Genomic DNA, 15,387 nt, shown 5'->3' on the forward strand with positions numbered 1-15,387 from the left:
ACACAAATCAGTTGGGGGTTGGCCCATTTTTGGGAGTTATTACATGGCATGTTCTTGGGACGCTAATGAGAGGGCAGTAGGAGGTCATATCTTTTCTATACAATCTCTACAATTAATTATGAATATTTAACATTCATTTTTGATAGCGAAGTCTACATGCAGTACCATTTGTCCCAGTTGCTATATGGATCTTATAATAAGAATTTACTTACCGATAATTCTATTTCTCGTAGTCCGTAGTGGATGCTGGGAACTCCGTAAGGACCATGGGGAATAGCGGCTCCGCAGGAGACAGGGCACATCTAAAGAAAGCTTTAGGATCACCTGGTGTGCACTGGCTCCTCCCCCTATGACCCTCCTCCAAGCCTCAGTTAGGATACTGTGCCCGGACGAGCGTACACAATAAGGAAGGATTTTGAATCCCGGGTAAGACTCATACCAGCCACACCAATCACACTGTACAACTTGTGATCTGAACCCAGTTAACAGCATGATAATAGAGAAGCCTCTATAAAAGATGGCTCACTACAACAATAACCCGAATTTTTTGGTAACAATAATTATGTACCAGTATTGCAGACAATCCGCACTTGGGATGGGCGCCCAGCATCCACTACGGACTACGAGAAATAGAATTATCGGTAAGTAAATTCTTATTTTCTCTGACGTCCTAGTGGATGCTGGGAACTCCGTAAGGACCATGGGGATTATACCAAAGCTCCCAAATGGGCGGGAGAGTGCGGATGACTCTGCAGCACCGAATGAGAGAACTCCAGGTCCTCCTCAGCCAGGGTATCAAATTTGTAGAATTTTACAAACGTATTTGCTCCTGACCAAGTAACTGCTCGGCAAAGTTGTAAAGCCGAGACCCCTCGGGCAGCTGCCCAAGATGAGCCCACCTTCCTTGTGGAGTGGGCATTTTAAGATTTTTGGCTGTGGCAGGCCTGCCACAGAATGTGCAAGCTGAATTGTACTACAAATCCAACGAGCAATCGTCTGCTTAGAAGCAGGAGCACCCAGTTTGTTGGGTGCATACAGGATAAACAGCGAGTCAGATTTTCTGACTCCAGCCGTCCTGGAAACATATATTTACAGGGCCCTGACCACGTCAAGCAACTTGGAATCCTCCAAGTACTTAGTAGCCGCAGGTACCACAATAGGTTGCTTCATGTGAAATGCAGAAACCACCTTAGGTAGAAATTGAGGACAAGTCCTCAATTCTGCCCTGTCAGAATGAAATATTAAATAAGGGCTTTTATATGATAAAGCCGCCAATTCTGACACACGCCTGGCTGAAGCCAGGGCTAACAGCATCGTCACCTTCCATGTGAGATATTTTAAGTCCACAGTGGTGAGTGGTTCAAACCAATGTGACTTTAGGAAACTCAACACAACATTGAGATCCCAAGGTGCCACTGGAGGCACAAAAGGAGGCTGTATATGCAGTACCCCTTTTACAAATGTCTGAACTTCAGGCACTGAAGCCAGTTCCTTTTGGAAGAAAATCGACAGGGCCGAAAATTGAACCTTAATGGACCCTAATTTTAGGCCCATAGACAGTCCTGTTTGCAGGAAATGGAGGAAACGACCCAGTTGAAATTCCTCTGTAGGGGCCTTCTTGGCCTCCCACCACGCAACATATTTTCGCCAAATGCGGTGATAATGTTTTGCGGTTACGTCCTTCCTGGCCTTGACCAGGGTTGGGATGACTTCATCTGGAATGCCTTTTTCCTTCAGGATCCGGCGTTCAACCACCAAGCCGTCAAACGCAGCCGCGGTAAGTCTTGGAACAAACAAGGCCCCTGCTGGAGCAGGTCCTTTCTTAGAGGTAGAGGTCACGGTTCGTCCGTGAGCATCTCTTGAAGTTCCGGATACCAAGTTCTTCTTGGCCAATCCGGAGCCACGAGTATCGTTCTTACTCCCCTTTGCCGTATAATTCTCAGTACTTTTGGTATGAGAGGCAGAGGAGGGAACACATACACTGACTGGAACACCCACGGTGTTACCAGAGCGTCCACAGCTATTGCCTGAGGGTCTCTTGACCTGGCGCAATACCTGTCCAGTTTTTTGTTGAGGCGGGACGCCATCATATCCACCTTTGGTTTTTCCCAACGGTTCACAATCATGTGGAAGACTTCTGGATGAAGTCCCCACTCTCCCGGGTGTAGATCGTGTCTGCTGAGGAAGTCTGCTTCCCAGTTGTCCACTCCCGGAATGAACACTGCTGACAGTGCTATCACATGATCTTCCGCCCAGCGAAGAATCCTTGCAGCTTCTGCCATTGCCCCCCTGCTTCCCGTGCCGCCCTGTCTGTTTACATGGGCGACTGACGTGATGTTGTCCGATTGGATCAATACCGCCTGACCCTGAAGCAGGGGTTTCGCTTGACTTAGGGCATTGTAAATGGCCCTTAGTTCCAGAATGTTTATATGAAGAGATGTCTCCAGGCTTGACCATAAGCCCTGGAAATTCCTTCCCTGTGTGACTGCTCCCCAGCCTCGCAGGCTGGCATCCGTGGCCACCAGGACCCAGTCCCGAATGCCGAATCTGCGGCCCTCTAAAAGATGAGCACTCTGCAACCACCACAGGAGGGATACCCTTGTCCCCGGTGACAGGGTTATCCGTTGAAGCATCTGAAGATGCGACCCGGACCATTTGTCCAGTAGGTTCCACTGGAAAGTCTTGCGTGGAATCTGCCGAATGGGATTGCTTCGTAGGAAGCCACCATTTTTACCCAGAACCCTTGTGCATTGATGCACTGAGACTTGGTTCGGTTTTAGGAGGTTCCTGACTAGCTCGGATAACTCCCTGGCTTTCTCCTCCGGGAGAAACACCTTCTTTCTGGACTGTGTCCAGGATCATCCCTAGGAACAGAAGACAAGTCGTCGGAACCAGCTGCGATTTTGGAATATTGAGAATCCAATCGTGCTGCCGCAACACTACCTGAGATAGTGCTACACCGACTTCCAAGTGTTCCCTGGATCTTACCCTTATCAGGGAATCGTCCAAGTAAGGGATAACTAAAATTTCCTTCCTTCGAAGGGATATCATTTCGGCCATTACCTTGGTAAAGACCCGGGGTGCCGTGGACCATCCCTACGGCAGCGTCCGAACTGATAGTGACAGTTCTGTACCATAACCTGAAATACCCTTGGTGAGAAGGGTAAATTTTGACATGAAGGTAAGCATCCTTGATGTCCCGAGACATCATGTAGTCCCCTTCTTCCAGGTTTGCAATCACTGCTCTGAGTGACTCAATTTTGAATTTGAACCTCTGTATGCAAGTGTTCAAAGATTTTAGATTTTAGATTTTAAAATCGGTCTCACCGAGCCGTCTGGCTTCGGTACCACAATAGTGTGGAATAATACCCCGTTCCCTGTTGCAGGAGGGGTATCTTGATTATCACCTGCTGGGAATACAGCTTGTGAATGGTTTCCAAAACTGCCTCCCTGTCAGCGGGAGACGTCGGTAAAACAGACCTTTGGAAATGGCGAGGGGGATACGTCTCGAATTCCAATTTGTACCCCTGAAATATTACCTGAAGGATCCAGGGGTCTACTTGCGAGTGAGCCCACTGCGCACTGAAATTCATTGAGAACGGGACCCCACCGTGCCTGAACTTGTAAAGCCCTAGCGTCATACTGAGGGCTTGGCAGAGGCGGAAAAGAGTTTCTGTTCCTTGGAACTGGCTGATCTCTGCAGCCATTTTCCTCTCCCTCTGTCACGAGCAGAAAAGAGGAACCCTTTTGTCCGCTTGCCAACCAGGACTGCGCCTGATAATACGGCGTCTTATTTTGAGAGGCGACCTGGGGTACATCCCCTTTTTTGTTAAGGCAATACTTCCAAATGCCGTTTGGAATCCGCATCACCTGACCACTTTACTGGTATAATTGGACAACGCACTTATACTTGATGCCAGTCGGCAAATATTCCGCTGTGCATCATGCATATATAGAAATGCATCTTTTAATTGCTCTATAGGCAATAATATACTGTCCTTATCTAGGATATCAAATTTCCAGTCAGGGAATCCGACCACGCCAACCCAGCACTGCACATCCAGGCTGAGGCGATTGCTGGTCGCAGTATAACACCAGTATGTGTGTAAATACATTTTAGGATACCCTCCTGCTTTCTATCAGCAGGATCCCTAAGGGCGGCCATCTCCAGAGAGGGTAGAGCCCTTGTTCTTACAAGCGTGTGAGCGCCTTATCCCCCCTAGGGGGTGTTTCCCAACGCACCCTAACCTCTGGCGGGAAAAGGTATACTGCCAATAACTTTTTAGAAATTATCAATTGTTATCGGGGGGAAACCCACGCCTCATCACACACCTCATTTTATTTCTCAGATTCAGGAAAACTACAGGAAGTTTTTCCTCACCAAACATAATACCCCTTTTTTTGGTGGTATTTATATTATCAGAAGAGTGTAAACTTTTTCCATTGCCTCAATCATGCAATGTGTGGCCCTATTGGAAATCACGGTTGTCTCTTCACCGTCGACACAGGAGTCAGTATCCGTGTCGGCGTCTGTATCTGAGGTAACGGGCGCTTTAGAGCCCCTGTATGAGACGTCTGGACATGCACAAGCTGAGTAGCTGGCTGTCTCATGTCAACCACTGTCTTTTATACAAAGCTGACACTGTCACGCAATTTCAACAGTACATCCACTCAGGTGTCGACCCCCCAGGGGGTGACAACACTATTACAGACACTCTACTCCGTCTCCTCATCATTTTTCTCCTCATACATGTCGACACAAACGTACCGACACACAGCACACACACAGGGAATGCTCTGATAGAGGACAGGACCCCACTAGCCCTTTGGGGAGACAGAGGGAGAGTTTGCCAGCACACACCAGAGCGCTATATATATATACAGGGATAACCTTATATAAGTGTTTTTCCCTTTATAGCTGCTGTATTGTTTATACTGCGCCTAATTTGTGCCCCCCTCTCTTTTTTAACCCCTTTCTGTAGTGTAGTGACTGCAGGGGAGAGCCAGGGAGCTTCCCTCCAACTGAGCTGTGAGGGAAAATGGCGCCAGTGTGCTGAGGAGATAGGCTCCGCCCCTTTCTCGGCGTCCTTATCATCCGTTTTCTTGTATGTTTTGGCAGGGGTTAAATGCATCCATATAGCCCAGGAGTTATATGTGATGCATTTATTTTAGCCATAAAAGGTTTTCTATCGATTTATTGCGTCTCAGGGCGCTGCCCCCCCAGCGCCCTGCACCCTCAGTGACCGGAGTGTGAAGTGTGCTGAGAGCAATGGCGCACAGCTGCGGTGCTGTGCGCCTACCTTTATCTGAAGACAGGAAAGTCTTCTGCCGCCGATTTTTCCGGACCTCTTCGCTCTTCTGGCTCTGTAAGGGGGCCGGCGGCGCGGCTCCGGTGACCCATCCAGGCTGAACCTGTGATCGTCCCTCTGGAGCTAATGTCCAGTAGCCTAAGAAGCCCAATCCACTCTGCACGCAGGTGAGTTCGCTTCTTCTCCCCTTAGTCCCTCGATGCAGTGAGCCTGTTGCCAGCAGGTCTCACTGAAAATAATAAACCTAAACTAAAACTTTCACAAAGAGCTCAGGAGAGCCCCTAGTGTGCACCCTTCTCGTCGGGCACAGAAAATCTAACTGAGGCTTGGAGGAGGGTCATAGGGGGAGGAGCCAGTGCACACCAGGTGATCCTAAAGCTTTCTTTAGATGTGCCCTGTCTCCTGCGGAGCCGCTATTCCCCATGGTCCTTACGGAGTTCCCAGCATCCACTAGGACGTCAGAGAAAACACCTTACATATCAGTTTCTACTATGTATAATTAGACTGCGTATAATACTGCTATATTTGGGAAGACTCAGTGTGATTGGCGCCTACACTCCCAGTTTGGAGTTACAAGAAGTCACGGTCACTGAATGCAGAAGCACGGCATGAACTCATGTAGGCCAGATTACAGACGTGGACAGATTTGTTGGTACTCTTCAATGAAAATAGAAGAACCCATGTTTTCACTGAAATAACTTGAAAGTGACATAAGGAATTGGCATCCACTGCCATCCAGTTTGTTCCTTACTTAATAGAAATCAAACGGTAAAGTCATAGCCAGGTTAAAGGGGGGATGCAGGGCATACTGTACCCCGGGCCCCCCTTTGTCAGGGGGCCTCCCGGCCAGAGCACACTGACATCACTAGCTTTTCCTCTTATGCAACAGCAGAACCAGGCAGCCAGAATGTGAGCAGTACAGTATGCAGTGCAGGCAGAGACACGGGAGTATCAGGTTTCATGAGATACCGACCAGAGTAGAGATAGGAGGGTGGAGAGAGCTGTAAGTGACACAGGGATCCCAGCTTCTCCTCCTCCCTGCCAGGGGGTCTGGGCCCTGTGTAAACTATCTATTGAGGGTCTAAACAGAGAGGCACACACACACGGAGTCCTCCTGTGTCCTGTCCCAGTGTGCAAGTAGCACAGAGGATACTGCTATTCTTGCATGTGACAAGATAAATGATAGAATTATAGATTTATATGTGCATTTTAATGTTGTTTATGTTGCCTTCGTTGTACTACAGGTACATTTTATAAAAAGTTGTCTTTCAATTAGGTGGAGCTATAAACAGTATCCAGGCATTATTTAACTATTCGTTCTAATCTAATGTACACCATTGGTTTAAATTTAATATACACAAGCCATACATCCCGACATGACCCATTACAAGAGGGACAAAATGCTCTCTACCTGAACTTCCTTCTTAAATTATGATTGCAATCACCTGTGTTGAAACACTTTCTTATCAATGAAATCTAATATACACCCCTGCTCTACCAGAGACCCCCTCTCTTAAGTGCCCCGGGCACCCCCAAGGCTTAATCTGGCCCTGGGTAAAGTATGTAAAACATGGCTAAAATGATATGTCTGTTATGAAGTAGCTGTACTCTACACACCTGTATGAGTCTCTCCTTTAACATTTCCAGAGCCTTTTCCTTCTCCAGCTGAAACTGCTCCTTTAGCTGCTGTAACTCACGTTCCTGTTCAGTACACAAAAGAGAAACTATTTCCAAATACAACTAGTGGGTGCCATGGAACACTTTTTCACATTAGGCACACTCCGGGGGGGTTAGGCTGTGGGGTGGGGGAGGCTGGGGTTAGGCTGCAGAAAGGGGAGGGGGGTTAGGATTAGGCACCAATAGGGGAGGTTAGGGTTAGGCTGTGGACAGGGAGGGTTAGGATTAGGGGGTAGGGAGGGGAGGTTGGTTAGGATACCCTGCGCACCCTTGTCAGCAATGCCGCTATCGGGATGCCGGTGTCGGTATACTGACCGCCGGCTTTTTATACTGACCCCCCTGAAATGTAACCAACAAATGCCCCATTTACATTTCTGACCTTATCTGCGTTTACACTCCCATCCTCTTCTCTCTGCTAATGCACGCTGCCTCTCCTGCCTACTGATTACTTCCTCCCACTCCTACCTCCAAGGACACCTATGTTACATTTTATCTTCCTAACATATCGGGAAGTAAGAGAATTAGTGATGAGTCAGTAAGTGAGTGAGTGAGCGAGGGCTTTCACATTTGTATACATAGTTTTTAAAGCAAACACATGCATGTTGCTTAGTGGGTCTATGCCCCTTTCCCCTATGGTAGCCCCCAGTGTACTCGCCTTCTCTCTTTGCACATGTAGGATAGCGCGCTTTTGTGCTTCCACTTCATGATGTAATTCATGAAATAGCTGGTTGGTCTCCTCACTTACTCCATGCAGCATATGTAACGCTTGGTTGGTGGAAAGACGAGAGGGGCTTCTGCAAGAGAGAGATTGCTCTGTGAATCATACACTGAATCACACTATATGTACCACTGTAATCCAGGAGTCGGCACTGCTACACAGCATTGGGGATACAATCTCTTCTCCCAATCTCTGCTCTTCTCCAACTACTTCACAAATCTTTTGTCATCTATGAGCGGTCACTTACCCATGTTTGCTCCGCGATGGGCTTTGAATGTTAGGCTTCCCGGTAGTGCACTGGATACGCTCACAAGCCGCACTGATCTCCCTGGCCAGGGCCCTTTCAGCTCGCTCAGCCTGAGCCAGTGCCTCCCTCTCTCTGAATATCGATTCATTCTTTTCAGCCCTGAGCACATGCTGCTCTTCCTCCAGCTGCTGCATCCTCAGCTTCAGGCGCTCAATGTCCCGCTCCTTTTCCTAAAAAATCATCAAATCACTTTCTCTCTCCATGATTTATGTTTTTTCTGGAAGACAATGCTAATTATTCCGGCTATAGGACGGGGTTAACAAGACTGTGCTAGCTCTCAATACCCAAAATATCACTTTTGAACTAAAGGGGTTGTAGAACTACCATATTATTTACTTCCACTGGACAGGAGAGAATGAAGCATATGGCGTTCTATGCTGGAAAGAGAGTCATGATAAACCTCACAAGGACTGAGTTTCTGAGTAACCTCTGTTATACCGCCTAGTGCAAGACATTTATCAGAACGTCAGCTAACACTTGCAGGAATAAGCTACAGAACTAGGAGGTTCCCCATATAAACAAGATCCATTTCAGGTTTTGTGGATCTTAAAAGGAATCTCTATCTATTGTTAAAATAAGAATTTACTCACCGGTAATTCTATTTCTCGTAGTCCGTAGTGGATGCTGGGAACTCCGTAAGGACCATGGGGAATAGACGGCTCCGCAGGAGACTGGGCACATCTAAAGAAAGATTTAGGACTATCTGGTGTGCACTGGCTCCTCCTCCTATGACCCTCCTCCAAGCCTCAGTTAGGACACTGTGCCCGGAAGAGCTGACACTATAAGGAAGGATTTTGAATCCCGGGTAAGACTCATACCAGCTACACCAATCACACGTATAACTCGTGATAGGAACCCCGGTTAACAGTATGATAACAAAAGGAGCCTCTGAACAGATGGCTCGCAATAATAACCCGATTTGTGTAACAATAACTATTTACAAGTATTGCAGACAATCCGCACTTGGGATGGGCGCCCAGCATCCACTACGGACTACGAGAAATAGAATTACTGGTGAGTAAATTCTTATTTTCTCTGACGTCCTAGTGGATGCTGGGAACTCCGTAAGGACCATGGGGATTATACCAAAGCTCCCAAACGGGCGGGAGAGTGCGGACGACTCTGCAACACCGAATGAGAGAACTCCAGGTCCTCCTCAGCCAGGGTATCAAATTTGTAGAATTTTGCAAACGTGTTTGCCCCTGACCAAGTAGCAGCTCGGCAAAGTTGTAAAGCCGAGACCCCTCGGGCAGCCGCCCAAGATGAGCCCACCTTCCTTGTGGAATGGGCTTTTACAGATTTAGGCTGCGGTAGTCCCACCGCAGAATGCGCCAGCTGAATAGTGCTACAAATCCAGCGCGCGATAGTCTGCTTAGAAGCAGGAGCACCCAGTTTGTTGGGTGCCTACAGGATAAACAGCGAGTCAGTTTTCCTGACTCCAGCCGTCCTGGAAACATAAATTTTCAGGGCCCTGACTACGTCCAGTAACTTGGAATCCTCCAAGTTCCCAGCAGCCGCAGGCACCACAATAGGCTGGTTCAAGTGAAACGCTGATACCACCTTCGGGAGAAACTGAGGACGAGTCCTCAATTCTGCCCTATCCATATGGAAAATCAGATAAGGGCTTTTATAGGACAAAGCCGCCAATTCTGACACACGCCTGGCCGAAGCCAGGGCCAACAGCATGACCACTTTCCACGTGAGATATTTCACATCCACAGTCTTAAGTGGTTCAAACCAATGTGATTTCAGGAACTCCAAAACCACATTGAGATCCCAAGGTGCCACTGGGGGCACAAAAGGAGGCTGAATATGCAGAACTCCCTTGACAAAAGTCTGAACTTCAGGCAGGGAAGCCAGTTCTTTCTGGAAGAAAATCGACAGGGCCGAAATCTGGACCTTAATGGACCCCAATTTGAGGCCCAACGTCACCCCTGCTTGTAGGAAATGCAGGAATCGCCCCAGTTGAAATTCCTCCGTTGGGGCCTTCCTGGCCTCACACCAAGCAACATATTTTCGCCAATGCGGTGATAATGTTTTGCGGTGACATCCTTCCTGGCTTTGATCAGGGTAGGGATGACTTCCTCCGGAATGCCCTTTTCCTTCAGGATCCGGTGTTCAACCGCCATGCCGTCAAACGCAGCTGCGGTAAGTCTAGGAACAGACAGGGCCCCTGCTGCAGCAGGTCCTGTCTGAGCGGCAGAGGCCAAGGGTCCTTTGAAAGCATCTCTTGAAGTTCCGGGTACCAAGCTCTTCTTGGCCAATCCGGAACCACGAGTATAGTTTTCACTCCTCGCCTTCGTATTACCTTGGGAATGAGAGGCAGAGGAGGAAACACATAAACCGACTAGTACCCCCACAGTGTTACTAGAGCGTCCACAGCGATCGCCTGAGGGACCCTTGACCTGGCGCAATTCCACCTGTGGTCTTTCCCACCGGTTTACCAGTATTTGGAAGACTTCTGGATGAAGTCCCCATTCTCCCGGGTGGAGGTCGTGCCTGCTGAGGAAGTCTGCTTCCCAGTTGTCCACTCCCGGAATGAACACTGCTGTCAGTGCCAACACATGATTTTCCGCCCATCGGAGAATCCTTGTGGCTTCTGCCATTGCCCTCCTGCTTCTTGTGCCGCCCTGTCTGTTTACATGGGCAACCGCCATGATGTTGTCTGATTGGATCAGTACCGGCTGGTTCTGAAGCAGGGGCCTTGCGTGGCTTAGGGCATTGTAAATGGCCCTTAGCTCCAGAATATTTATGTGAAGCGAAATCTAGTGATTTGACCACAGTCCTTGGAAATTTCTTCCCTGTGTGACTGCCCCCCAGCCCCGAAGGCTGGCATCCGTGGTCACCAGGACCCAGTCCTGTATTCCGAATCTGCGGCCCTCTAGTAGATGAGCCCTCTGCAGCCACCACAGCAGCGACACCCTGGTCCTTGCCGACAGGGTTATCCGCTGTTGCATCTGGAGATGGGACCCGGACCATTTGTCTAACAGGTCCCACTGGAAAGTCCTTGCGTGGAACCTTCCGAATGGAATTGCTTCGTACGAAGCTACCATTTTTCCCAGGACTCGTGTGCATTGATGTACCGACACCTGTCCCGGTTTTAGGAGGTCTCTGACTAGAGATGACAACTCCTCGGCTTTTTCCACTGGAAGAAACACTTTTTTCTGGTCTGTGTCCAGAATCATTCCCAGGAACAGAAGACGTGTCGTCGGGACCAGCTGTGACTTTGGAATATTGAGAATCCAGCCGTGCTGTTGTAGCACTTCCCGAGAAAGTGCTACCCCCACTACCAACTGTTCCTTGGACCTCGCCTTTATCAGGAGATCGTCCAAGTACGGGATAATTAAAACTCCCTTCTTGCGAAGGAGTATCATCATTTCGGCCATTACCTTGGTAAAGACCCTCGGTGCCATGGATAACCCAAACGGCAGCGTCTGGAACTGATAGTGACAGTCCTGTACCACAAATCTGAGGTACTCCTGGTGAGGGGGGTAAATGGGGACATGTAGGTACGCATCCTTGATGTCCAGGGAGACCATGTAATCCCCCTCGTCCAGGCTCGCAATAACCGCCCTGAGCGATTCCATCTTGAACTTGAACCTTTTGATATAAGTGTTCAAGGATTTTAAATTTAAGATGGGCCTCACCGAACCGTCCGGTTTCGGTACCACAACCATTGTGGAATAGTAACCCTTTCCTTGCTGAAGGAGGGGTACCTTGACAATCACTTGCTGTGAATACAGTTTCTGGATAGCCACCAACACTGCCTCCCTGACAGAGGGAGTTGCTGGTAAGGCAGATTTTAGAAAACGGTGGTGGGGGGGGGGGGGGGGGGGGGGACGTCTCGAATTCCAGCCTGTACCCCTGAGATACTACTTGAAGGATCCAGGGATCCACCTGTGAGAGAGCCCACTGTGTGCTGAAATTTCTGAGACGGGCCCCCACCATACCCGGGTCCGCCTGTGAAACCCCAGCGTCATGCTGTGGACTTACCGGACGCGGGGGAGGACTTTTGCTCTTGGGAACTGGCTGTATGCTGCAACTTTTTCCCTCTACCCTTTGCCTCTCGGCAGAAAGGATGCGCCTCGAGCCCTCTTGTGTTTATGGGGCCGAAAGGACTGTACTTGATAATACGGTGCTTTCTTTTGCTGTGGGGTAGCCTGTGGCAAAATGTCGATTTCCCAGCCGTAGCTGTGGAAACGAGGTCTGAAAGACCGTCCCCAACAGTTCCACCCCTCAGCAAAATATTGTCCCTATCCAGGGTATCAATATTATCCGACAGGGAATCTGACCACGCAGCAGCAGCACTGCACATCCATGCTGATGCAATCGCTGGTCGCAATATAATGCCCGTGTGTGTATATATAGCTTTTAGGGTAGCTTCCTGCCTTCTATCAGCAGGATCCTTTAGGGCGGCCGTATCCGGAGACGGTAGTGCCACCTGTTTTGATAAACGTGTAAGCGCTTTATCTACCCTAGGGGATGTTTCCCAACGTGACCTATCCTCTGGCGGGAAAGGGTACGCTGCCAATAACCGTTTAGAAATTATCAATTTCTTATCGGGGTAAGTCCAGGCTTCCTCACACACCTCATTTAATTCCTCAGATGCAGGAAAAACTACTAGTAATTTTTTCTCACCGAACATAATACCCTTTTTTGTGGTACCTGGGGTACTATCAGAAATGTGTAATACATTTTTCATTGCCTCAATCATGTAACGGGTGGACCTATTGGAGGGTACACTAGTCTCATCGTCGTCGACACTGGAGTCGGTATCAGTGTCGACATCTGTGTCTGTCATCTGAGGTAGCTGGCGTTTTAAAGCCCCTGATGACATTTGAGACGCTGGAACAGTCACAAGCTGAGTAGCCGGCTGTCCTATGTCGTCAAACCTTTTATGTAAGGAGCTGACACTGTCACGTAATTCCTTCCATAAGTCCATCCACACAGGTGTCGACCCCTCAGGGGGTGACAACACATTTACAGGCATTTGCTCTGCCTCCACATCATGTTCCTCATCATACATGTCGACGCAGCGGTACCGACACACAGCACACACACAGGGAATGCTCTGACAGAGGACAGGACCCCACAAAGCCCTTTGGGGAGACAGAGGGAGAGTATGCCAGCACACACCAGAGCGCTATATACCACAGGGATATCACCTATAAAGAGTGTTTTCCCCATATAGCTGCATATATATATTATACTGCGCCTAAATTTGTGCCCCCCCCCCCCCCCTCTTTTTTACCCTTTCTGTAGTGCAGGACTGCAGGGGAGCGAAGCTGTGAGGGAAAATGGCGCCGCCCCTTTTTCGGCGGGCTTTCTCCCGCTATTTTAATATTTCTGGCAGGGGTTAATATACACCTATATAGCCTCTGGGGCTATATATGGTGTCAGTTTGCCAGCCAAGGTGTTATTTATTGCTGCTCAGGTCGCCCCCCCCCAGCGCCCTGCACCCATCAGTGACCGAAGTGTGTGGTGTGCATGAGGAGCAATGGCGCACAGCTGCAGTGCTGTGCGCTACCTTGGAGAAGACAGAAGTCTTCTGCCGCCGATTTTCCGGACCTTCTTGCTTCTGGTTCTGTAAGGGGGACGGCGGCGCGGCTCCGGGAACGGACGACGAGGTCGGGTCCTGTGTGCGATCCCTCTGGAGCTAATGGTGTCCAGTAGCCTAAGAAGCCCAAGCTACCACCACTTAGGTAGGTTCGCTTCTTCTCCCCTTAGTCCCTCGGTGCAGTGAGCCTGTTGCCAGCAGGTCTCACAGTAAAATAAAAAACCTAAATTATACTTTCTTTCTAGGAGCTCAGGAGAGCCCCTAGTGTGCATCCAGCTCAGCCGGGCACAGAAATCTAACTGAGGCTTGGAGGAGGGTCATAGGGGGAGGAGCCAGTGCACACCAGATAGTCCTAAATCTTTCTTTAGATGTGCCCAGTCTCCTGCGGAGCCGGCTATTCCCCATGGTCCTTACGGAGTTCCCAGCATCCACTAGGACGTCAGAGAAAATGCATCTGCCCCAAGGCATAATAGGATATAATTACAGATGAGACGGGAAGCCTGCAAGTGGGCACAGAAACTGCTGGGAGAAGCCTGCTTAATCCCTGTTGTGCCCTCTGTGCGATACCCTGTACTCCATGTACCACTTCTAAGGACCTCCAGTCTCCATGACAAACACAGGCTGAAATAAGGAATGTAAACTGCATTTGATACCCATGTATAGAAATGATCCTGTCTATATCAATCAATTCTTCTCTCCTGGAACTTCCATAGTCTATAACAATCTCTATCAACTGGAGAACGCAAAAAATGGATTCAACACTGACCACATTGTTATATGAAAAAATCCCCGTCAGACAACGGTGTAATCTTGTACAAAGCATGCTGGTAACCTATAAAGGGCAAGTGCAATTGCCTACACTATTTAAATATAGATTTTTAGATACAGTGTACAATATAATATTTTCTCTGATTTTTTGGGGTTCCATATCAGACTACATTAACAGCAGACAATTACTCAGTGCAGAGAGGATCTGGGGGCTCCAGAATCCTATTCCCTTTCTAAAGACTTTTACTAGGTTTTCATGTTCTTCCCTGGTTCCGACTTTCTGATCCTATATGTGGGTTGGGTAAGCGTGACCGTCGGTCAGCATACCGACGCTGGGATCCCGGCATCGAGATGGGCGGCGGGGGGAGCGCGAGCGCAACAAGCCCCTTGCGGGCTGGGTGCTGCGCTCGCCACAGGTTCTATTCCCACTCTATGGGTGTTATGGACACCCACGATTGGGAATAGTCCCTGCTACTCTGCATACCAGCTTGTGACATAACTACAACCCTTGTTACCGGCCTTCCTTCCTGGACCAGATCTGGTTTTACGATTTCCAATATACCTCCTAATAGCATTATCCTTCCTTCTCTCATGTCAGCTCACAACAACTCAGCTATCACTCCAACGTTCAACCCGTCTGATGTCCTTTCAGTACTCAGTCATGATTCAGATCATACTTGTGCCAGCTCATCCTCGAGTCTCCTCATCTCTTCTTGCTTCTCTTCTTTCAGGACTGCACGTAGCTCATCCAAAGCTTCTTGCTTCTCCCGCTGTAGGGTACGTTGGTAAATTTCATGCTCCTGAATTATCTACCAAGAAAAAGCACAATCACTAGCTGCAGATGACAATAATGTGCTGCAGGCATATGGAGAATTACATCAAATGGCACTTTTGTAGGCTGATAATAGAAGTCTTCTTGGGGAACAATTGTAAGAATGGTGTGTTGGTAAGCAGGTAATAACTTACAGTCCAGGAAGCAAGACAGTCACATATTAGCATACTCTAACTGTATTTTACAGGCAGAAACAGCCATTCTAATAAAGGAGAACTT

The 15,387-nt window shown here is 48.7% G+C and overlaps 1 protein-coding gene across 1 annotated transcript in view; it reads right to left on the reverse strand.

The window, feature by feature from the left end:
- The window catches only part of LOC135064304 (trichohyalin-like), a 242,588-nt gene that overhangs the window by 25,880 nt on the left and 201,321 nt on the right, over nt 1-15,387 (reverse strand). The window contains exons 21-24 of the mRNA XM_063964273.1: nt 15,014-15,145; nt 7,952-8,181; nt 7,642-7,780; nt 6,927-7,010 (exon numbers count right to left, since the gene is read on the reverse strand). Coding sequence (XP_063820343.1) covers nt 6,927-7,010; nt 7,642-7,780; nt 7,952-8,181; nt 15,014-15,145 — 585 coding nt within the window. The remainder of the gene's footprint in view (nt 1-6,926; nt 7,011-7,641; nt 7,781-7,951; nt 8,182-15,013; nt 15,146-15,387) is intronic.

This window comes from Pseudophryne corroboree, chromosome 1 (genome assembly GCF_028390025.1).
Source record: "Pseudophryne corroboree isolate aPseCor3 chromosome 1, aPseCor3.hap2, whole genome shotgun sequence".
NCBI lineage: Eukaryota > Metazoa > Chordata > Amphibia > Anura > Myobatrachidae > Pseudophryne > Pseudophryne corroboree.